The sequence below is a fragment of the Pogoniulus pusillus genome, chromosome 11 (genome assembly GCF_015220805.1).
Source record: "Pogoniulus pusillus isolate bPogPus1 chromosome 11, bPogPus1.pri, whole genome shotgun sequence".
Taxonomy (NCBI): Eukaryota; Metazoa; Chordata; class Aves; order Piciformes; family Lybiidae; genus Pogoniulus; species Pogoniulus pusillus.
Genome location: NC_087274.1, coordinates 18,561,975 through 18,587,760, shown reverse-complemented (window position 1 = coordinate 18,587,760; position 25,786 = coordinate 18,561,975). Strand labels below are relative to the sequence as shown.

The following is a 25,786-nucleotide window of genomic DNA, read 5'->3' as shown; positions in this document are numbered from 1 at the left end:
TGTCAGCTGTAGGTATCTGGTCTCTCAACAAACCTGAGCCTGTAAGGCTCTTAATGTTCTCTTAATCCTGCATTCCTCATAGCAAGTGTGTATTACATCCACAACGAAAACCAGAACGAAATCCAAAAGTCTTCCTGCTAAGCTATCGCACATGCTGCACGGCACAGAGAATGCCATTGTTCTGTAGAGCCATTGAGAAGCTTATAGATTATAAATTGTATTTTTATTTTAGGGGAGGAAAAGCCAATCAATCTTGATGTATTTATATATTTTAAGGTTTTAATTAGCAATTTAACCCTGTTGTCTTTGAAGTATACGGGAACACCTAACACTGCTAGAACACAGACACACCTGAACTTTATAGTTTAAGCAAAAAATGTGTATTCACCTTTAAAAAGGTTGGCCAATTCCATTTACATGCAGCTCTTAACTGATGAACAATTAGAATGGGTAATTGAGGTAGTAAGTAAAAATCCAAACTCAATTATAATAGATTTTCTAATGGCCATAATTTTATCTTATCCTCTACAGGTAAGAAGCATTCAGATTCCTTGGTTCCATTAAAAGCTGTCACACAGACAAGCATAAAAAGCTTGCTCTAAGACACAGAGCACTAAATTTCCAGATAAAAGATACTCCTTATGGATTACAATAAAAACAGCAAGGAGAAAACAAGTAATATTTCAGAAATCAAAACATAATGCTTACAGTAGACAAGGCAAAACAGAAATACATACCTGGAGGATCCATAAAATCGAAATGCACCAAATCATCTATACCAAGCTTCTTAAGCTGCAATACTACAGATCCTAAGTTAGACCTCAAAATTTCAGGGTATGTGTTGTCCTGGGAAGAGAGAAGGTAAAAAGAAGAGAATTCAGAAGACCTGTTCTTCCAAAGCCTTCTAAGTCTGATTTCGTTTAGTAGCACAGCAGTCAGCTACCTGTATTGATCAGATGTTTATATAGAAGCAGTATGAGGAGTCATCTTACCTGCATTTCAGTTTTGTAAGCCTTCTCTGTATACAGCCTGAAGCATTTGCCTGGTCTAGTACGACCAGCACGGCCAGCTCGCTGCTGTGCAGAAGCTTTACTAATGGCAGTCACTAGGAGAGACTCCACTCTGATACGAGGATTGTACACCTGTGTGAAGGAGGCATCAGAAATGGAAAGAATGAACACTCATGGATAAAGCAACTATCAAAAAGACTGCTTTAAATTTATTTTTAAACACAGACTCTGACTAGGAAATCGCAAGTTGCATGTATCTGAAAGAAGCAAAAAAATTGGCTATAAAAGTCTGGAACGGTGACAGAAAGCTTCAAATACAACTGCCTAGAGAACAGCATTTACTTTCCATTCATTTGTTAACAGCAACTCCTGCCAGACTCCCTGTCCTTCTTAAATGTGTGTATTTTTAGATAAGATTTTCATGGCAGAAGGAATGTGTCCGATTTGTTCTATAGAGTGCTAAACATGCTCTTGATGCTCAAATAATTCCGGGGGGGGGGGGGGGGGGGAAGAAATGAATTATTTCAATACAATTATAAGGTTGGATAATCACGTTCCAGAGGTCAGAAAAATCTAACATTAAGGTTGAATGCAACTGTACAAATCAGACTGATGACAAAGCAAGACTGTATTTCAAGGGTACATGCAAAATATATGCTGGAATTTACTGTGACATTTCCATTGCAGTCATACATAAACAAATGATACACGCAGCCTTGCCAACTCACTAGGGCTCATGGAAAAAAATGTACTGTTAAAAAAACAAAACGGCAGTAGTTAGATAGTACTGCCACTTGAAAATATTCTTTGATCCAGGTTTTAATACCCTCCTGGTAGGAACAGGTATAAAACATGTAGAAAAAAATTACAAAAGGTGTTCATCCAGTATGAGAACTAGTTGGGGAAAAAAAATCTCAGGCAAAATGGTGACTGAACCTTGTGTATGAAGATGCACTGATTGTACTCATATTCTGCTGTCTCTCTCATTCTGCAGAAGCTTGGAAGGCTGACAATATATACCAGAGTATTAAAGGAAAAGTCTGAGAAACCAAGTTATGGACAGTTAGAGTTAGTAAAAGAACTAAAAGATTAAGAGATTTGTCTTTTATCTTTCTTATTGATTTGATTTCAGGCAAGCTACTTCAGGTCCTCTAAACAGCCTGTGACATTCCAAGAAGCTCTAAGACACTCTTCAGGGCTACAAGAGTATGTGATAAACACTGACAGGAAACAGGTACATTTCTATCTTAAGTTAGCGCTGGCTTTCTACACTGACACAATGCAAGAGAAGCAGATTCTAGCATCGTTTTTACTTGACTTCTTGGTTTTACTTGAGCATTCTCTAGCACAGGCACAGTACAAAACCAGCTTTCCTAAAGTATCCAAGAAAAATCCAAATTCCAAGCCTAGCTCTCAAACTTTACATTTCAATCTTTTTTTACTATAAATGGAAAATTAAATAGTATTTACCTTCTGTTTTGCAAAGCCAGGATCAATCACAAACACAACACCATCTATTGTTAATGATGTCTCAGCAATGTTAGTGGACACAACCACCTGTGGGAAAATAAAACAGTAATTGTGACTTCATCCTGACAAGCTCCGATTCTGCATCTGCACCAAGAATTTTCAGCAAACCTTTCTTAATTTCATCAATAACTACCAGAATTGTCCTCCAATACTTTTTTTGCAGGACAATCTGAAATCAACAAGATTAATTTCTACTGCCATCAAAACAATTTTTGTCCACTGTTTCTGCTCCCCTGTGTTCCTATTAACAATATAACAATCATTAATTTTGAGAAAAAGAAACAGAAGAGCAAATATTTTACTTACAAAATTGCTACTCAAAACTCTCTCATCTCTGGTACAAAATGACAAGTTACACTGGATCCCTTTAACTTCGTCTGTTAATTCCAGCCTTTTAATTTTTTTACTTTTAAAACGCCTAAACAGGGCAAACAGTTTAAACAATATTAAAATCAAAGGTGTAGAACTGTACCAGCAGTTCAAACCAGTAGTTTGAATATGGCAGTTTTCAAAACATTCCAACTAAAATCCTGAACAGTATCTATTTAAATTCCATTTCATGTTTTTAAATTATCAGATACTCAAACATCTTTACCGGTTTCTAATGTTAGATTCTTCAATTTCTAGAAACTTTTTGAAGGTTGTCTCATGTAAAATTAAAGCAAAGATGGTACCAAAGCTCTGAAGCTTGATTCAGTGTCATTTAAATTTCATGCCCAGAGATGCAGTGTATCAGTTCATGTCTACCACTAGCTCTCCTCCCAGTAGTGCCCACATTAAACTTGGTACTAGCATGTGATTTAATCAGCTATCTCAAACAAGAGCAACAATCTGCTCAGCACTTCATCAAAACCTTTCACCTCAATTTCAGAGCATTCTGTCTCCATTGTATTCAGTTTAGCAGTTAAAATTTCAGAGACTAACCATTTGTTCAGAATTACAAAGCTAGTGGCTGGACTAGATGGATAATCCTGCCGACCTCTCTACGAGGCTGATCACTTTGCAGCTACTTACTACTCCCACAGCTTGTCTCTTAAGTAGACTTATGGTCTAAGCTCGCCCAAATATTAGTATATATTGAAAGCAATACTTCATTGGGGAAAAAAATTAATATCGACGTGAATTTGGATTAGTGTTCCACTCTGAAATAATTTCCTACTCCATACTCCTCAAACAAAAAAAGAAATCAAGTCCTGTATACCTTCCATTCACAGATAACCTGTCCAGATTGGTCAGGGAGAGAAACAGCGCAATTAAGAGCTGACAGAGAAGCACAATGCATTTTCATTAAAAACCTGCAAGTCATTAAATATGCAAATTAAACTAGCTCTCATGTTAACAGGCTAGTCAAGGCACATTTAGCTTGCTGTTACAGAGCCTACCTTATCTAAAAAGGTGGCAGTTTTTCCCAGATCTACTAATGTGTAGAAGTGTCCATACCCAGAATGTTCAAATACCAATTACAGAGCAGTGTCAAAAGGGTTTGGTCCTGCTTTTAATCATCAGTTTCTCTAAGGACACTTCAATATCAGTAACTCAATACTGTTTGCACACTTAGTCCACATGGTCCATCAATTTAGCCTGTACTTGAATTGTATACATTGTTTACACAGTGGACTCTTGTACATACAGATCTTGTTTGTTTAGGTCATGATGCTTAAAACACAATTAATGAATGGAAAAACACAAGAAATTTAAGGGAAAAAATTGACAACATTACACCACATCTTTCAAACCTAAATCGAAGTACAAAGTTACTTGGAAATCAAACAAATGCAATTAGCACTGAACTACCTAATACAAATTGTACCTAATTAGCTCTAACTGCAGGTCTGTGATTACTGAAATGGTCACAATTAAAAGTGTTTTTAAATATCAGATTAACAGTTTGATATACAGAAGAGTTTATTTTGGTTTTTAAACAAAAACATAGTGCCTTTGTGTTTGAATTTGTTGCTGACACCTTTCCAGCATGGCAATTTTTCTTGTATTGACATAGTTCCCACACTGAGTGTCTTCCTCAGAACAACACTAGTATTGGCTTTGTCAGTTTAACAAAACGAAAGCTACACACTGCATCCGTGAAACTCTTATCAAGAAAACCAGAAACTCCCTGTTTTGATGGACACAGTCTTAGACATGAATGAAAATTTAATCAAACACACAGTTATCACTTGTTCATCACTGAAAAACAATTTCATTCAATTAAGTCATTTGCTAATACAATCTTGTTGCAGCATTAGTTTCATGATTTCAGACTGAATGCTTTCTGCAATCAGCCTCAACAGGAAAAAGAGCATTATTTCACTAAATGTATTTAGCGATTTATTCTTCCAGAACACTAGAAAGTTGTCACCAGTATTCTATGCATGCTCTGTACCGCACAAAAAAAAGCAAATAATCAAGGCATGAGCCCTGCCTAGAGCAGACAGTATGATTCAGCTTTGACCTTCAAAATCTTAGCTTTGTGATTGCTGCAGTTTCAGATAGCTTAGTTTAACTTGAGGAAGCTCCATTAAGATGCCTTCCAAATGTTCAGAGAAATAACCACATAGTTTCTAATGTGGCTTATACCATTTAGGAATTCAACTATGAATTTTATGAACATTTGCTAGTGTTGTAGACTACGAGTTCTTCACTCTCTCATTCCATTTTGCCCAAAAAAAGAATCTGAACTCCTTGTTGCCAGTACAGAAAGCACAAACTGTAACTTCAAAGTACTTCTTTTAACTTGTTCATTCTCATACACCTTGAGAAATAACACAGAACTCATCTGACAATACCCCTTGAAGACACAAACCTTTTTGTTTCCAAAACACCTCCACACATCTCAGAATAATTACTTAGGGAAAAAAAAAAAATCTCATCTCTCCAAGTCAGTCACGTGGCTGTCAAAATCAGTATTTCATCTGACTTCTTGTATTTCTCATAAGAAACTTAACTGAATGCCACTCCCATTCAATCAACTCAAACTGTCACTAGAACATGTTAGATTTCTAGATGCAAGTTAGAATCTTTAAATTGCCCTGAGAAGGAAACTCCAAGTTAACTGAAAATTTTAATGTTACAAAGTATTGGATTAAGGCTTAATCAAAAATCCTTCTACTTGTTAATTCAAACTCATTTAATTGCCTATACAACAAAGTAGTTACTGAGTAGAGTACTACACCAACCACCTATTTACCTTTCTTCCTATTGCTCCATTTTGTTTTTTGGGTGGGGGAGGTTCAAAAATCCTTTGCTGCTGCTGTGGAGGAAGGGTGGAATACAATGGAATGATTTTGATGTCACCAACTTCAGGGCCTAAATCATCAATTTCACGTTTTATCCTCTTGCAGGCTTCATCAATCTCCTGCAAAGCAAAAATAGTGGTTAAAAAAGGTTGTGCATTTTATTCCAGAGTGCTTCATGACAATTAAATCTACGCCCTGAAGAACAATTACAATAGCTTCTGTTAAAAAAAAAAAATCAATTAAAAAATATATCAAGGTCCTTACTGAGTTTGCAATCAAATTTCCACAATACTTCAAGATGCTTCAGCATCTATACTCTAATGAACAGCCTAATTTGCATTCAACAGCCTTTTTCTTTTTGTCATGTTTCCCAATTAATTCTCTACAAATTGTACTAAAATTGAAATCTCTCACCCTGGAATATTAAACTGCACTCATGACCTTTTCAATTTTCACAATTTAAAAGAAACTGATATGCAAGATATTTTAAATCAGCCAATTAAGCTTTAATGTCACGTATCACTAATGCAATTATATGGAAGATTTGCTTCATTGTACCTAATGAGAACAAACACCTTTACAGCATAAACATGGATGCTCAAAATCAAACCTCTCAATCCACTGTTTCAGGTTTTTCTTGAAAATTAAATGAAATTCCAATTAAGCTTAAGGCAAGTCAGGGAAGTACTCTGGTGGAAAGATTTTTCATGCCATTTTTACCTCAGTATTTTTGACAGTTATTTGCTGCTCTGTTGTCTGACTAGCTTACCATACAAACAAGTTCACCATAGCCATATAGTTTACAATTCCATTTTAACTTTAAAATAACTATATTTAAGTCAGGTAACTGACCTATAGTTACGACAAGATTTAATGAAAATCGAACTACATAGAAATGTAGGTTAATGAGTAACAATTCATTAACTTCAACTAAAAAAAAAATAAATCACAGCAGAGCCTCCACTGCTCTAAGAGGCAAGCTCATCAACTATTGGTGTTCCAGCTGAACCGCTGATAACAAAATCATTATGAGAACAGTAGTCAAGAGCAGAAAATGGCTACAACATACTCTGAGAAAAGAGGCCAGACCTCCATTACTACAAATAATTCACCAGCTTGAAAACCCTCTAGCATCTATACAGAACAGGTTAATCTAAAAGATCTCTAAAATTGCTGCTTTAAACTGTAATTAGAAAAGCAAAAGTAGAGTCCTTTTTACAAACCACAAATTATGATCAATCCTAGGGGGAAAAATGGGTGCTTTCTACTTGTTCTTAAACAGACTTCTGAGTTTTCAGCACAAATCTATTAAGTATGCTTTAAAGAAGCACAGACAATACAATACTCATGTTCTGTATTGATCAGCACATATAATTAATGTAAACATGACAAAATAAAGACTCTTCCTTTTTGATTTCAGAGCCTTTTAATAGTAAGCCTAATGCCTTCTGGCATTATCTTGCCAATTGGAACGTACTGCAGATAATTACAAAAAATCTTTTAAACAAAGATGCACTTTGCCAGCAAATCCAACAGACCCTTCATGAACAGTAAGGGAGATGCAAGACAGTGAGCTGGAATGCCCCCTCCTGGTGCATCAACAGCAAACGGAATGTCTTTACACAGGTGTCAGTATCTGGTGTTCCGCTGATAAATCCCTTCTGAAGTTCAGTAACTGCCCCTCAATGAAAAGGGAAGGCCTAACAATTCACAGATCATACACAGTAGCTCAGTAAATTAATACTGCAACAGTGATGCTACATAAAAAGACACGTTAAAAGTAAATAGTTGACAACATCATAATGCTCCTGCTCCTAGTTGCATCCATTCAGTCTTGACAAGCTAATACTTGGGCCTGTCAAATATTTAACATAAAATTCAATTGCATCTTCAAAAAAACCCAATAAACTACAAACTAAAAAGTGGAAACAAAATGCAAACAAGTCAAATGCTTAAACAAAAATACAGATAGACCTTAGCTCCTGATCTGAAGGTCACTACCCTGTTTCATGTAATTGGCAAAGCTCTGATGCTGGACAGGATGCTTAATCTTCAACAGTAATGACCAGAGACTCCAGGCCAGGTTTATACTTAAGAGATAGTAAAATACAAGCAAGCAGTGATAAATGGAAGAACTATACACTTCAGGCTACATGTGTTCATAGCCACCTATCATCTTTCAAAGATAAAAGTGGCATTTCTCCCTAGAGTTTCCCAATGTAGTTTCAACATATCCCTAATCAGGACTCATTAAAATAGTTCAACATAGAGATGACAAGTGCATATATAACCACTACAGTAGATCTCCAGAGGTAACTACATAGACCGCTGAAAGAAGTATTCAAGTCACCAAGAGCCACTGACACACATCTAAAGACAGCAAAAGAATTCTTCAGTACTTTGTTGTTTTAAGTTCAAAAGTAAACATATGCATGTATTTCCTTTTATTTACCACACTGGCAGAAAACAGAATCTCTAGTTTAATCACCCACAATCAGTCTCCACTTTCAACAGATGACTAAAACTGCTCTCTCTGGTACAGCCAAGAAGAATTACATATTTAACAAGAATAGTTTAAAAATATTAAGTATTCATTTAAGTGTATTTACAAAGGTATGTAGCACTAGGATCCTAAAACTGAAGAGTCTAAGGAGTATTATTTGAAGAACAGGTCTCAGTAAAATTGTAGTCAATGAAAGCATTCATCAGCACACTCATTCTAAACAATTGACTACCAAGAGGCAAATAGTAAACAAACCACAGAAAGGGGAAAAGTCACATGCTAGCTAAAATGTTCCTTCCATCTCAAGCTATAACTGACACTTAGACTCAACACATCTATACTTCACAAGATCTAGTCAGCAGAGTTGTCCCAGGCAGTCTATCATGCACTTCAAAAGTTTAATAATTAATTAACAACATAAATACAGCATTTATAGCTCTGCTTTAACACTATGAATATTAACACTGAGTCCTCAACATTCTTCTACATCCTCAACAGCATACGCAACTCTCCTTGGAAAAGCAAACACCGACAAGAAGCAGCAAAAGAAAATACTGCTTTTTATGGACACACTAGTGACAAAGAAGGTAATTGGATGGTATAGAAATCAATGCTTGTTAGGAAACAAAGCAAGAAGAGGGTGCACAGTTCCCCTCATTTGTTGGAAACAGTAGTGCAGCCATCTGTATTTGCATGTATCAGAAAGCAGGTTACTTAAGCCTCCTGAATCTGGCAGGATTTTTCCTCTGTTTTAACCCGCTTTTCCAGGAAAAGGCAGGCTGATGACTAGTGCCCCTCCAAAAAAATCCCCTTGGATACTGTAATGTTTATTCCTCACACTGAAGTTTTGTTTCTGTGCACTTAGAAATGCAAAGATCCACCAAACCAGAAGGAAATTCTGAGGTTGAAGTCTGTTGAAGAGTCTTGAATTCTCAGAATATCAGAACTGCCACTTATATTCCATTTGAACATGTACCAGATGGAGACAGGAACACCTATTTTTATCGAGCTATCAAAAACATTAAAAGCACAGTGCTTGCTTTATTTTCCCCTTCTCACAACAGATCAGTACATCTACAAACAAAATAACTGGTTATATTAAAGGAAAGTAATCCCAAAGGAGAGTAAGACACTGTTACCCTGCATAAAATGAGTATGCAGAATTTAAAAAAAAAAAAAAAAACACACATAAAAAACATCTCCCAAACTAGAAATATATGGTATGTATCTCAACCTTCTTTAATCACAGGTGGGAAGACTACCAGTCACATTTGGCTTTGACTATGTGAACGTAAAAACTTGTCTTTCTCCTTAAATCTGCATGAAACTTCACTAATTTTTCTTTCTGCTTTCAGGACTGACAGCAAACTACAAGCTAAAATTAGGAAATAACAGTAAAAGAACTGGCCCTAACAGCTGCATCATTTCAGCAGATGCTCTGAATACAAATTCTGAGAAACAGAACTTTGTAAAACGATCTAGACAAAAGTTGTCCTTGGAACAAGCCAACACTTCACTGTAACTGAGAACTGCTCTGTCAACACATCAAAACTTAACTCGTCTCAGTACGATTCCTACATTCAGGATCTTTTTGACTGACCAATTTCAAATATTGAATACTGACATCAATTCAAATGAATGAAGAAAAAAAAAAAAGGCAAGCAGAAAAACAAACCAACCCACAAGAGAAACAACTTCCTCCCTTTAGCACTTGAACAATATTATTACTCTTCTTTCAGGTTCTGCTCCCCATCTCTTCAATACTTCATGAGGTTAATGAGGTTTAAATAAGACTATTTTTGCTTGCTGCAGCCCAGGATGCTTACTGTCTTAATCTTACTCAATCCCTACCACCGAGACTGAAGTTGTCAGTTTTGACTTCTATTTCCTCTTAAGTCTCTCTGTAACTTCCTTCCATAGTTTCAGAGCTTAACCAGCCTCATTCTGATAAAAAGTGACTTTAAAATAAATCTTCATTTACAAAACATTCTGCCAAAACCTCAAAAATATTTACTGCTTTCTCTATATCATCATCAGTTTTACTAACATCACTTTCAACCTTTCTGAAGCACTGACACCAGAATTCTGCAGCAACATTTTCCAGTATATACAATCAAGAACAGTACTTCAAATCTCCAGATACAGCTTGGATTCTTCCTCCTAAATGTGTAATGATCATTCAGCTTTACGGAAAAAAAACACACAGGGATGGAAGAGAACACATTCTGCACTTGAAAGTGCTTAGGTTATGAAGATATGCGAGACAGGTCTACGCAGCTTCTGTGCCATTTTTTTCTGCCTTCTCCTCCCCACAAGTTTCATCTGTAAGGATTTTATACCTGCTCTCAGATTACTGATCTTAATGGAGTGTGAAATCTATACTGCTTTAGCAAAACTCCAGCAGACAATAAATCAGCTACCTGAGATCTGCAGGTGAGCCAATCTTAAGACATTTAAAGTCAAGTTTAACAAACGTATATTCACACAACCAGACTACCAAATTTGTAATCTCAATGCTGAGAACAAGTTTGACAAAACCTATTGTCTAAGAAAGACATGTTGACTGAAATCTAATTATACTTTTTCCTTGTGAACAGAACTCCCTGTCAGAGTTCCCAATTTTGCCTGTAACTGACATCAGGCAGTCTGGCTTACAGTTATCCAGGCTACTGCTTTTTTAAACATTGGCACAGAACACGAACATTATTCCCTCTTCTGCAATCTCCCCAATATATTAGGGTGGCTTTTGTTTGCTTTTAAAATCAACAGTTAAGCCCTTCTTAGAGAAACTATGGGGAAAATCCTGTTTAAAAAAAGTTTATTACTAATAAATGTTGTTTGTAAAACCTCCTCTTTTGCTGCTAAAAGCACAGAAGGACGTTTTTGGTACTAAAAGGACGGAAAAGCAGTTCATGTAACAATCATATATTTTTTGTCTCTTTCAGGATTCAGGGTGAAAGTTTTTACTGAAAACTTATTTCTGCACCATTGAAAACAATTTTACCTTTGTCCAGTAGCAGGATTACACAATTAAGAATATTCTGGTTTAACTCTTTAACTAATCTGTATTAACTGCTATCCACCTTATTGCCCATGTAAAATTCCTTCAAGATTTAGTAGGGAAAAAGACAGTAACCAGTAAAGACCTTTGGCTCTTCGTCAGATTCACAGTGCACAACTCTTTTTCATCTGAAGCATCTTAAACTCAAGAAATCATGCTTGCATGGGTTCACCTAAGTATCTTCCCTTTATGCAAGTTCATTTTGGTTTTTAAGTCCATCTTCCTGATTAAATCCCTCTGCACTCTGTTTACACAGTTTTCCAGAATCCAGAAGGACCACATGTAGCATTTCTGTCCAGTATTATCAAAATAAAAAAGGCAAGACACAGCACAGCATATGCATACTGTATAGATTCAGTGATTAAGAACCTGAAGTGTATTGCAGGTAGAAAAGCTCTGGTCATTCAACTGATAAGGTAGAAAAAGATTAAAATTTCACTCCACACAAGACAGTAAAAACAATTTCTGTATGGAATGATGGATTCCAAAAACCACAAACACACAAAGCCCCACAGAAGAACAGAAAAAAGTAGATAATACCTCCTGTCCAGTAAGAAAGAGTAAGAGATCGCCTTCCTCCTCTTCACACATGTGAATTTGGATCACTGTTCGAATGGCAGCCTCCAGGTAGTCCCTTTCTGGTTCTGGAGTATAAAATATCTCCACAGGATGAGTGCGACCCGGAATAGTTAGAAGAGGACAGTTATCAAAATAGATCTGAAACTTGCCAGCATCTAAAGTAGCACTCATAACTATAACCTGTGGGTTTGGAGGATAGAAAACAAAAGTTACTCCAAAGGTTAACAAGAATTTGTGAAATGTTAGGCATACATTATATAGTAGTAAGAAATAAAACTCAATTGTTTTCATCACCAAACTACAGCACATTTGTTACAAAGGTCAAAAAAAAGTCCCAGTCGTAGAGAGGTTAAGCTACAATTTTCTTGTTTCTAGTATTGTGCTCAATATATTTAAGAATATTCTAGGGTTATCTTTCCAATACAGATTATCATTACATCAAAAACCACTTGATCTACTTTAGCTGATTATAAAAATCAGGTAATGGGAAGCACATAGCAATCTTATTTGGTATGCCTGCAACTAGAAAGATGCTGCTGTTTGCGTTCATCATTACTGACCTTCAAATCAGATCTCTGTCTTACAACTTCCTTTAGAACACCCATCAAAATGTCAGTAGCCAGTGTTCTCTCATGGGCCTCGTCAAGAATTATAACCCCATAGCGCTCCAGCAAGGGATCATTCATTGCTTCACGAAGTAACATACCATCAGTCATATACCTGAGTATAAACAAAAACAATTTTTAGACGAATTTTATTTATTAAGTCTGAAACAACTCTTCCATGTCATTCACTAGATTGCTTGAACAAAGCCTTAAACCAGTTTTAACACAGAAACATTTCCAAGATAACACGCACATTAAGTTTTCAAACAAAATACTGCAGAATTTAAGTGAAATCTGGGTGGGGTAGGAAGGGAAGATAAAAAGAGGAAAAAAAGAGAGCAGGGGAAATCAGGTTTTGCAACATTTTGCAACAAGGTGGCTCACACCCTTCACTACCCCACAATTCTCCCCACCCCCAAGCACTCTGTGTTATACCTTTACCCAGCACTTGTCATACTTACTTCAAAATGGTTTTTGCACTACTGCAGTCTTCAAATCGAATTGAGTAACCAACCTCCTGGCCCAGCATAACATCCATCTCATCAGCAACTCGCTGTGCCACACTCATTGCAGCTACTCTCCTAGGCTGGGTACAAGCTACTCCTCTCTTTGGTCCAGGTAATGAGCGCATGTAGTCAACACACCATTGAGGGATCTGTCAAGAACAAAATCCCTTTTTAAACACACTTGAAGTGGCTGGATATAATCTGCAACCATTGTATTGTACCCAAGTTAGCTATCATTCCACTGAGATGGCAACTGCATGCACAAAAATATCCAGAGTTTCACATTAGATAGACAACTCAGTTGGACCCAATGCTACCACATAAACCCCACTCACTTAACAAAGTGCACGCTAAGCACGTGCACTTCATTTTTTTAATAAGTACTACACTTTCATTATTATAATACTATAAAGCACACAAAGACTATCAAAATATGATAAACTACTAGACTGATGAGAACTCAAATTTCTGAAAACCCTATTCAAAGCTTAAAATAGCAATTCTTAAGCATTCATAGTACAAATGTGAAACCCCATCCAGGAGTATACACATTGTAGTGTTAGGGGAAAGAATAAAAACCTCAAGTCTAACTGTATTAGGTGATGCTTTTTTACTTAAAACAGTGCAAGTCCTGAAATAAATTTTGAAACAACAGAACTGTAAAGCCACAGTAGCATGAAATAATTTGAGTGGTTTCCCAGTAAGCAGCAAAACCCACAGCACTGGTATCAAATTGAAGAAAATGGCTACAGGGACTGCCATGTGCCAAGCTGCTTTAGATGACCATCACAGTACTTTTCATGTCTAGCTTTAAAAGACATATAAACACTAGGAAAAAGGACTTAGTTCTACCTTTTCTACTTCAGTCATGACTGAGAATATCCTGATCACTTATTACCTGGTTCTTATAAAACCTAACAAAGTTATCTCAGCTCCACTGACAAAATATGCAAACGATCAAATCCCTTAACTTTCCTGAAGAAAAGTCATTTTACAATACTAAAAGCAAAAGAAATAACTTTGGTTACCATGTCTAAACATCAAGAATTTTCTCAATTAGTATTTTCACATGCTGCCTCCATAGATGTGGAGGTGTGGACAACACATATAGCAGCCTTTAAGATAAAAGATACGTGCACTGAGGGCAATTGAAGACTATTCCCAAGAAGAGTCAGTCATGTTTTTAAAGGGATGATGGGCAAGAGTGGAACAGCACTGTCCTAGATTTTCTGAGCCACTTCCATTTACTGAAAACATTCTGTTAAAAGTTACATAGTCAAATTCTCAGTAGTTGAAAAAGGTGTCAGACATTTACCCTTATCAACTTCTGGAGTGCAAGGACAGCAAGAGATTAAGCTATACTCAGAATCACCTTGCTTCTGAATTTAACTTGCCAAGAGAACTTGCTGACAAAGTGGCATCCCTTATGTAGTACCAAAAACATCCTACCCTTTACAGATAATACATTCAAGCGAAGGCAGATGCTATTCTATGTCATCAACAGAAGAAATCTACATTATTACACAAGCAACACATACAATCCCACATTGCAATTTCACAAGTACTTAACCCCTTTCTAAAAGAAATTCAGCATAGCCATTCCACCACTGAGCATATTCAGAGAGCATTTAAAGAAAACAGCTAATTTAGAAGATCAAACTACAAACCAAACCGTTGCAAATACTGAAGATTTGTAAATTAATGTTATTGCTTCAAATATACTTCTTCAGTGCTTTGGGTTTAAATCTATGTGGAACAAGACTAAGCTAAGTTTCATCTCCTGTTTCCACTGCCCAAGTCAAGAGTTTCCAAACCTGGCTGCAGTGCAAGACTGAAGGGAAAATATGCACATAATCACAGATGGGACCTGTCTGGCAGTAGCTATCCACTACTCTATAGCCTTTTATTACCTTCATGAAAGGGAAGATAGTTTTGCAAGTACAATTATATTAAGTTGAAGTTATCTGAAATATATCAATAAATAGTTCATGCACATCTTCAGTTTGAGTATGCAAAAGTTTCTTAACCACAATTATTTATCTCGCTCTGATCCATGAATGAGAAAAATGTCCCCTCAACTAGTTTTAAGACAGCACTTGATCACAAAAAGGACATGACATTATCACATGCAAAACACGGTTTTCATAAGCTAACAGCAAGATTATTTTCGGTGATATGTTCCTAAAGAGACACTTGTGATTGCTTTAAAATCTATCTGCAGTCTCACAGGGAGAATTCAGAGAAAAAAGTGAAGCTTCCAAGACAGCGTAAGTGCTTTTGGTAGCTTAAATACTATTTCTTATGAAATATGCTTCAGGTTGCTTAAATCCATTTGGAAACTAAGGGATAGAGTAGTAGACAATTCAGGAAAAGCTCTAGAGCTGTGGTAAGATATATTGGAAGTCACAAACATTAAGAACATATACCTTTTATATTTTCAAACTGTCAGATCATGCAATGAACAATCTTGTTTTCACACAATTTTGTTTTCGTACAAACCTTATTTCCTTTCTTTAATTTTACTTGTGCAAGATTTGCTGTAATTTAGCTATAACCAATTTTACAAAGATTCAAATATATTTCAGTTTTTATTTTCTGCTTATATAAAAGTAATTTATCAGCTTACAGAATAAAGAACATTTTAACATCACTTATATCCACGCTTTCAACAGCAAAGCAGAGGATTGATTAAAGTTTTGAGCAAGTCTGTCCTGCTACAAATACATTGTGGTGTTCCTTGTGTCCTACATCCTCCCTGTTAGCTGATCCTCAAAATTCTTAAGGTTAAGTAGACTCTGCAGGTATGTTATCACTATTTTCAGTGCTCAGGAAGACTTCTCAAGCCAATGCTCTAAAAAAAAAAATTGTGATTTCAACTGCAGCAGTGGAAAGCTAAATGACCTCTGAGAAGTTTCAGGACCAACACAAGTCTTTCCCTCTGAAGTTTAAATATCAAAACAATTTCAACAGTGTTCAAATCATATCTGATACTGAAGGGAGGCTGTAGCCAGGTGGGGGGGTCAGTCCCTTCTGCCAGGCAACCAGGAATACAACAAGAGGACATAGTCTCAAGTTGTGCCAGGGGAGGTAAAGGCTGGATATTAGGAGGAAGTTCTTCACAGAGTGATTTGCCATTGGAATGGGCTGCTCAGGGAGGTGGTGGAGTTGCTGTCTCTGGAGGTGTTCAAGAAAAGACTGGATGAGGTACTTTGTGCTGTGGTCTGGTTGATTGGCTAGGGCTGGGTGCTAGGTTGGAAGAAACCTCCAAGATCATCCAGTCCAACCTGGCTGATTCTATGATGCTATAACACTTCATTTTCCTCTAAGTTTGTCTTTATAGCAGTAAGTTCCATAAACAACTAACAAGTCCCTACTTCCATAACATTTGTCCTACCTTTCAACTGCTCTCTATGCAAACAGCTAAATAACAGATGTAAATTTGGAATAATCATCATCACAGTTTTGTATCGTTACACTTCAGTCTAGCCAAGAAATCTTTTCCTTTACCAAAAAGATAACTACCAATCATAAAGCCTAATAGAAGCAGGGACCAGAAAAAGACACTGGATTATATTCATCAAGCAAGTAAAACATTCATCAAGTCACTTTCACTCAAAATTACAAAAATCAGAGCAAGTTTCACCCCCCTTCTCCACTTAGAACAGTCTTGAGCTTTAAAAAACAGTGCAGTGCCATACAGGTAAGAACTCACCTGTGTTGTTTTACCAGACCCAGTCTCTCCAACCAGTACAAATGATTGATGCCTAACCAAAATATCCGTAAATCTTTCTTTATATTCCCAGACAGGAAGCTGTAGCCTTTTTTTCAGGATGTCATAATACCGTGGTGTATGTGGTAGATTTGTGAAAGGATTAATGCTGTGTGGAATCATTGCTGGTTTTATAGCTTGTAACCCAGCAGACCCATAATATGTGGAGTTAGATGTAGAGCGCAGATCTTTTTCCTTGTCCCTTTCTCTGTCACGATCTCTATCTCTGTCACGATCCCTGTCACGATCTTTAGAACGGTCATCACGATCCCTGTCCCGGTCACGATCTTTCCTAAAACAAGTTAAGAGACATAACACAAAATGAGATACTTCTGTAGTGAAATGCAAATGAAGAATTTAAAAGCAATGCCACTTTAAAGGCATCTAGTACAAAACAAAACTCCACCACATTTTAAGCTGGTGGATTTAATAGTTCTGAATTCAAATGATTAGTGACATCTTTGCCTGCAGAACTGAGAATATCCTCATCCTCAATTTCTGAGCATTACATTAACTGAAATATCAAACAGACAAAACAGAATCAACAGCTTCATAGCAAATTCCTAAAAATGTTTACATGTGTATAGACATCAAAAGAAAACAAAACCTCCCCCTCTTCTTTAACAGCACTCAAGCATGCCCAGAAGAAAGAGTACACACATTTCTACAGAAAACTGTTGGGCCAACACTCCTCTGCAGTGTCTTTTAACATGCAGTTGCATTCAAATGTGACTGATGAAGTGAAAAGTAAATTTCTACCTACAGAGAAGATGAAGTAAACAAAATTCTATTAGTACTAATTCTATAAATTCTAATTCAAAGTGCAGTGTGCACTGGAAACAACCACCACTCTCATTCTTCTGAAAATTACTGTAATTTAATCAGGCTGCATTTTTTCCCCTAAAATACTTCCAAGTATTATGGCTTCTGATACAACAATTATTTTTAGTAAGACTTGTTTTAACACAAAACCATTAACAGCAAGGAAACAGTTTACTGTCACTTACCTAACTCACTTGTACCTAGATTCTCCTAAAACTTCAGACACTAGACTGTCTAAAAATTAAGGGCCTTTTGGCTTATTTGCTTCACTCCAAGATAGCAGCCTTTACCGTTGCTACTACTGTGGCCAAGTGTACAAGCTAGAAAACTCCTCGTACTGTAAAATGGGAGGCAAATGTTGCATAACCCAATAGGTTCATATTCTTTGGTATGGAGAAGTTGCCCCTGGTTAAAAGCTGAAGGAACTAGGCTCCATTATGCTGTGCTTACTGGTGGAGGAGCCTAACAGAACACAGGCAGGAATAAAGCTTTGGATTTGTAACGTGCTTTCACAATAAGACTTTTAAATATCTGCAGGTAGTCAGATGAACAAGTTTATGGTCAGACAAGCCATTAACAGGAAAAGAAAACAAGTATAAAGGCAACTGGAAAATGGTAAAGCCAGGATAAAAAATAACAACCTGGTAACAGCACACATTTCACTAAAGGGAGTAACAAAACACTAATGCAGGATGGCTGTGTGTGTGCACATGCATGCACATTTCTGAAGGATCTTTACTGTTCCTTGTTAGCCAAGGTGTGAAAAAAAAAACAACACAGCAACAAAAACTGTTTCATAACCACTTAAACAGTATGATGTCAGAAGCTTCTGTATCACAGATCATCCAGGGCATCTTCAGACATACTTCAGCCTCACACAGCCCCACCCCTAACTGCTAAAATGAACAGAACTACACTGCTGTCAACCGTTCCCCCGTGTTGACTTTAGCATGGCAATAGCCTTGTGCTGATCAAGCCCTTCCAGATAGCCTCCAGCAACGTTAATTCTAGCTCAAGATAGTTCTCTGATCTAGTCTCCCAAACACGCACTTGCAGCACTGTCTTCTGTATTGGTAGCCATTTGTGTGGGCTTAAAGAACAGATAAAAACACAACCTCAAGAACAAGCCAGTGGATTAAGTGGACTACAAATACAACTCAGAATGGAAAGTCTTGTTAATCCCTCATTTCTGAGTTTCTTCATTGAACTCTTACATGTGTTTAATCACACAATTAAGAAAACAAACCTAGCAAGTTTTACCTACATTTCAGAAGTAACAAACTACTTACAGGTTCAGACGAGTTGTTTCTTTCACATTTTCAAAAAAGGAAGTGGGGTATACCAGATCTTATCACAGAAAAAATACAGTATATAATATGCCCTCCAATTTACTCGCTTATGATTTTATAGTAGCACTTCCCCCATGTCCCCCCACTCAAATATTTCCAGTCTCCTGGTACTACAGAAACTTAGACACATCCAGACTCCCTTGGTCAGCAAGGGAAAAGAGGACTGACAGTTATATATATATCAATATATATAATATATATATGAATTTAGTGAGTTTTCCGATAATGCAACTTGGCAATTCTTCATCTATAAACTGTCACATTTAGGCTACTTTTCATTACTGCACTGAGAAAACTGGTCTTAAATAATAAAAAAAAACAATAAAAAAATGATAATTTAATCACATCTGTCTTGTGCCTGAATCCCTAACATCCTCCATAATCAGAAGACTGTTTGTTGTTGTTTTTTTTCTTTGCTTTTCAAGTGAAGTAGCCTAGTCTGCTTTCACTTCCTTATACTCACACATTATAAAAACACACACCAGAGCAAAAGAAACACTGTATCAATCATTAAATCAAGAGGCTGAAAAGTAAGTAAGAGCAAAGGCAGAAGCAAAAAGCACAAGGTAAAACCACTGACCATCACGCTGAAAGTTTAAGCACATCTAGCAGAACATCAGTGGTTTGTCTCCATTTTTAGACATGGCAATAATTGATGAAAAAAAAGCTAATGCAGCTAAAGGAGAATTTTTATTCTATACATAAAGAAATAAAGTACAATTAGTCTGAATGATACATCCCATTATGGAGTCACTGTGATGTCACACAAAAACAAACTTTACTTGGAAAAAAAAAAAAAACAAGACTTTAAATAGTATCTACGTAATTCACACAGTGTACCCAAAATCTTGCCATACAATTCTAATTTCTCCAAGAAGTATTTTATTTCACACATGATATTTCAAGACTGATAGAAAAAAGATGGCATGCCAAAGTTTAAGGTTACACCAACAATTAGAAGCTTGCTGGCCTGGCATCACTGCCATGTAGAGTCACATTTACCAATACAGGCCTCAGTTAAAAATTATTTTTAAAAACGAAAGGTAACTTGGTACAATTTTCATATTTAGTCAGGTAGTCCAGTTTAAAACATAAAGTACTATCCTGCACCTGTACCAGTAACCATTCAGCTTGATTCAGTTCTAAAAATCAACTGAAGTGCACAAAAGCACTCTAAGGAGATAAAGACATGCATGTACAGGCTATAAACAAGAAGAATCTCTGCACATCTTCCTTACAGCTTTCCAGAAGCTGTAAAGCCAAACTAGGCAAAATTAAAATCGCAACAATGTAATATTAGTAAGACTTTTTCTACATGAGTTATTATTTCTAGTAGTAACAATAATGCTCAGTAACCATGCTTGTAGCGACTTGCTCTCAGTCCCATGCTATTGAAAGGCTTTAGGGAGAGAGGAGGGGACAAAGAAGGGGCATGAGATCAGCATTTGTCTAGTGTTTCAGCTGCGACAGAAGTCCAAAACTTCTGGTCAAAAAGTTCTAACCACCACTGTATACAAACTGTAATGAATTCCCATCGAAGAGCAAAATTAAGAGTTCAGGATGACAGATGATCAATTCAGTAAATGACTGGTGAAAAATAGCCAAATAAACCCATACCAAACCCATCAAACCCACAACACAAACAAGAAAATACTGACCTGTGAAAATACTGCCTTTACAGCCAACTGTAACAGCTACACCACATTTAAGTGGTGTCCAGTTTCAGCATAATTATTTGAAAACTTTACAAGAAAATCTCTACATATAAAAAAGCTGTATCTATATGAGTTTTCTGTACATACACGAGACCTATTTCCAATTACAAGGCATGCAAAAATATATTAAAAAAAGATTAATAACTCAAAATAAACTGAAGCTCATCTTTAAAAAAACAAATACAAGAGGAAGTTTTGCAGAATGTGTTTAGCAAACTGCTAGTGTAAACTTCTGGTTACTGTAAGCTTTTAAGAACAAAATTTAGTAGCTTTCTTAAATAAATACTCTAGTCCAAAACAGTGCTGCTGGACCTTAGAAACTGATAAATTCTCTCCATAGAACAGACTAGACAAACGTGGTATTTCTGTTACCTTTAAACAGAAATCTACAGTAAAGCCACTCGCCTTCTTCCCGATGTAAAGAGTCTGACTATGTAAAGATAACTCTAAACCAACTGTGTATAAAAGGGTATTAGCGGTGTAATGCTTGTCCCTACAATTTCATTGACCCTAATGAAAATCTGCTAAAGCTTGAACAGTACAGTTTAAAACCTCCAATCTTTGCAAAACTCGGGAAAAAAATTGCCTCCCCTGATCCCTATGCCAAAACCCACCTCGACACTGACTCTTACTTTAAGTCAAGCATATCCCGGTCGGTTAATCACTAAGAGACGTTAACAAAGGAATAACATTCCTACGAGAGCAGGCACTAATTACATAGGTGGAACAAAACTCATGCCGATCTCTAGGACTACATTTGCCAGATCTTTCAAGTCAGGAAACAAAGAAAAAAATAAGTTTAAAAAATCCCACACCACCAAAAACTAGGAGGGAGAAAAATGAAGAATGATAAAAGCCGCAGACAAAGCCGGGCGCGGGGGAGTGGGCCGAGCGGCGCACCGCCCCCGGCTCCGCCGCGACGGGAGCCCAGCCCAGCCCTCCCAAGCAGCTAGGCCGAAGCCTTCATCCCCTTTCCCCTCCCAATATCACCGCACGAGGCTCTCCCCGCCCGCTCCTTACCAACGCGCTGCCGCCATCCTTCTTCTCCGCCCGCACCGAGTGGCCGGGGGCCGGCAAGAAGGACGATACTGGGCCTAGGCCCAGAGCTCCTGGGCGCCGCCGGGGGCCGCCGCGCGGCTTCAGCCACTGTAACCCTTTCGTTACCCCCACATGGCTGCCAAGCCGCTCCCCGGAGAGGCCTAGTACCGCGAGGGGCGGCTAGCGCCGAGGATGGAAAACGGATTGCGCGGGAGCCGTTGTGATCTCCCACCCATCGCAGGCCGCGCTCTACCGGGCTGGGCCAGGCCGTCCCTTACCCATCGGTGCTGCGTTTCTTGCTGGAGCTGTAATCGTCCCCCAAATCGAGGCGGTGGCGCTTGGACATGGCGGCGGGCCGGGGCGGTGAGCAGCCGCTGGCTGCTGCTGCGGCGGGTGGGCCGGCGGGCGGGCTGGGTGCGGCGGGACGCGCTCTCCGCTCCTCGAGCAGCACCAGCGGCGGCGGCGGCACCGCGAGGCCAGGCGCAGCGGCTAAAATGGCGGCCGGAAGGAAGCGCCGGGGCTGCGCCGGGACGCTGGCGCGCGCCGCCGCCCCGACCGAGGGAGGGAGAGCAAAGCGCGCGCCCGCGACGGCCCTGCCCTGGGCGCGCGGCCAGCGGCCGGCCCCGCCCCGCCCGCGCGCAGTACCCGCGGTGCTGCTGGTGCCCGGCCCGGGAAGAGAAGCTCCTCTCTGCCGCTCTGCGAGTGCGCCTGGGCACACGTGCGCTGGCACCGGAGCTTCCATAGCGGCACGTTAAACTAAGGCAGCTGTCTTGGTAAACCTCTCTGCCAGGCCGTCACAGGCTCGCCCGGGTAGGTTAGCCTTGAGTGCAGAAATAGGCAATCTTGCACAAGCCATCTGCAACAGCAGAAACAGAGGAAGTCCGGGGAAGCCAAAGCTGTAGCCTTGTCAGTTTGTCTTGTAGTTTGCTGCGCCGGAGGCGAGTGAAGGCTTCAAGGGAAGCCGATGTGCATATACAGCTCCCGGCAGAACTGTTTAGCTCTGGAGTGATGCAGTAAGCGACGTGACAGTCTTCCAAGTGTCAGCACAGCTGCAGCAGCACCGAGTAACACAATTCGTGAGGTGAAGCACGACACAGGAGTTGAAGTGTGATCTCACTAGTTTGTTTTACTTGAACGGTTGCTGCTGTAGTAAGTTCTTTCTCACACTTTCAACCGGTGTAACTGCCAGCAGAAGTCTGCAAGTTCAAGCCTAGTCCAGAAAACTTGGTCCTCAGAGTTGTTTCTTGTGCCTCTGAGCTGTCCCACTTATATCGCTGCTAGCACCTTTAAAAAACTGGGTTGACCATCTTGACAAGTAGCATTTGTCATGTAACTGAAAGCACAGAGAGCCTGGGCAGGAGATTATGAAGTCAGGCAGACAATGAGATTCTTCTCATGACCACGTCTTCATGTCAAAACCATGCCTGGTGCTCACCGAGCAACATTTGCTCTCATAGCAACTTCTTTTGGCCACTTCTGCTCCCTTGCAGCACTAACTCTCAGCAGCTGCCTTGCCTTCCAGCATGTTCACTTGATACATCAGCACAGCTCGTAAAAGCCAGTCTCTAAGAGCTTCTGGAAAGGCAAGAGGCACTGTTCTTCATACTTCTGACAGCTATTTGGAGAACATCAGCCACTGGACATTCCGTTCCACATTCATCCCCCATCCATTCCCTGTCTATTTCATAGTCCTTCAGCACCACTGTAGTGATTTAAATTCTTACCATAGGCAAGTGGTTTTAAAATAGAAATTAGAAACACTACCATCAGATCAGTACTTCTCTTCATCTAGGTACATTTGTTGGAAAACCTATTCTCTGCAAGGTTTGCTTCCCATCACTCCTCAGCCATCCTGCCAGAGATTGCTTCAACCTTTGTTCAGCTGCCCGAATGAACACTCCTTCCCTAAGCATTTTGGTCAAAGGAATTTGGTTAGTTCCTATGCCTTAAATAACGTGTTGTGGTTATCTCTATCTGACTGCAGGAGCAAGGGAGCATTCACAGAAATGGCTCAGCTAACAAACACAAAAGTGGTCAGGAAAGATCATCAAGCAGCAGTGACCAGTTCCACAAGCACAGCCAGCTCAGCAAGTGGGTGTTTGTCCACAGCTTCATGTTCCAAATGCTTTCTGAGATTACATCAGTATGACTACTAAAATATTTTGTGTAGACAAGTCTTTTGAGTATGTCCTTTAGTAGAAGTGCATTCCTGTTCCTAATTTTAGATAACACAGCAAAGTTGCACCCACAGCTCAACTGGAGTTTTAGACACCAGTGTAATAAAAGTAACATTTTCCTGTTTAGAGTTAGAAACTGAAATAAATCCTTCTGGAAAAAAAATTGATTTTGAGATTTTCACATGAAGCTGGAAGTAAGCTTTACTGGAATATCTATGCCAGAAGTTGCCAGAAGTGTTCCAGGGTGTGTGTCTCTATCCCAAATATCAGGGAAGGAAGGGAGAAAGGGAGAAAGAAAGGGAGGGAGAAAGGGAGAAAGGGAGAAAGGGAGAAAGAAAGGGAGGAAGAAAGGGAGGAAGAAAGGGAGGAAGAAAGGGAGGAAGAAAGGGAGGAAGAAAGGGAGGAAGAAAGGGAGGAAGAAAGGGAGGAAGAAAGGAAGGAAGAAAGGGAGGAAGAAAGGAAGGAAGAAAGGAAGGAAGGAAGGAAGGAAGGAAGGAAGGAAGGAAGGAAGGAAGGAAGGAAGGAAGGAAGGAAGGAAGGAAGGAAGGAAGGAAGGAAGGAAGGAAGGAAGGAAGGAAGGAAAGAAGGAAGGAAGGAAGGAAGGAAGGAAGGAAGGAAGGAAGGAAGGAGGGAGGGAGGGAGGGAGGGAGGGAGGGAGGGAGGGAGGAAGGAAGGAAGGAAGGAAGGAAGGAAGGAAGGAAGGAAGGAAGGAAGGAAGGAAGGAAGGAAGGAAGGAAGGAGGGAAGGAAGGAAGGAAGGAAAGAGGGAGGGTGTCTCTGCAAAATGGGAAAACACAGGAAGAAGATAAAGGAATTACATGCCTTAGCTGGGATGAGCAGCTACTGCTGTATGGTTCTCAGAAGGCAGCAACTGTCCAACAGCAGGAGCCTGGAGAGCTCTGCAGCTATACATTCCAGGTCTTGATTGCTCCTCCCTACAAACAGCAGCATAAAGCTACTTACAGTCTTGCTCCAGGTTACCACACGGCCAACGCCAGGAAAGGTTTTGCTTTGGGAGGCAGGCAGAAAGGAGTAGATAGTTCAGCAGGTGTGAGATCTCAAGCTATAGAAAAAAATAGTAAGGAACACTGTATATTACTTGGAGTGAGCAGCTACTTGTGTGCTGTGCCCCAGACTGAGCCCACAGGCTTGTTCACATTTGACAATACTTTGCAAGCTCCTGAAGTCGTCCTTCACCTAGCCATGCTCTGAGCTCTACAACTGCATAATAAATGATCTGGTCCTATCCCAGAGTTAACAATGTAAGGCCTTCATCCTGCAAGCACACACATGCCGTATTTGACTAATGCAAATAATCCTTTTAACTTCAAAGGGATTACTAAGAGTAGCAAAACTAAGCATGTAGGTAAGTGTTTGCAGGATCACAGCCTAAATATAAGATGAGACAAGAGAAAAAAAGATTGGTAAGCACAAATTGGCATAATGACAAAGTGATAAGCATTATGTAAAAATCCCACAGGATGAAAGGAATGTGTAAAATAGGGCACATTTAAGCATGTTTTCTGCTTTTTTCAAAGGCCTTTGTTAAGTAAGAGATTTTAATGTATCCTCTCCCCAAAATCTTTTATATCCACCTTTAAAAACTAAAATTGTAGATTCCTGAAACAGGAGACATTTATAGGAGTTGTCATTTGACTATCTACTCTCCTCTACATTTCTTGCCCTAGTTTTGGTAAGTATACTCATTGGTCTCAAAATCCTCTTAGCCAATTTCCAGTTAATATTTCTCTGCTTTTGATATGGGTATAATACATATGCTATTTGGGTTGAAAGGAGAATTAACATTTAAAACTAAAACAATGGCCTAGGAGAATAGCATTATATCTTTAAAATAACTTTTTTCCACCCCTCTTTATTGTGCAATGCCTT

At 38.8% G+C, this 25,786-nt stretch overlaps 1 protein-coding gene across 1 annotated transcript in view; it reads right to left on the bottom strand.

Annotated features, from left to right (window-relative positions):
* DHX15 (DEAH-box helicase 15) overlaps positions 1–22,110 on the bottom strand; it is a 34,157-nt gene extending 12,047 nt beyond the window's left edge. Inside the window, exons 1-9 of the mRNA XM_064151328.1 lie at positions 21,999–22,110; positions 16,740–17,088; positions 12,983–13,176; positions 12,477–12,636; positions 11,878–12,096; positions 5,725–5,892; positions 2,481–2,567; positions 993–1,142; positions 738–846 (exon numbers count right to left, since the gene is read on the bottom strand). Coding sequence (XP_064007398.1) covers positions 738–846; positions 993–1,142; positions 2,481–2,567; positions 5,725–5,892; positions 11,878–12,096; positions 12,477–12,636; positions 12,983–13,176; positions 16,740–17,088; positions 21,999–22,066 — 1,504 coding nt within the window. The 5' untranslated portion in view covers positions 22,067–22,110. The remainder of the gene's footprint in view (positions 1–737; positions 847–992; positions 1,143–2,480; positions 2,568–5,724; positions 5,893–11,877; positions 12,097–12,476; positions 12,637–12,982; positions 13,177–16,739; positions 17,089–21,998) is intronic.
* Positions 22,111–25,786: the final 3,676 nt, after the last annotated feature.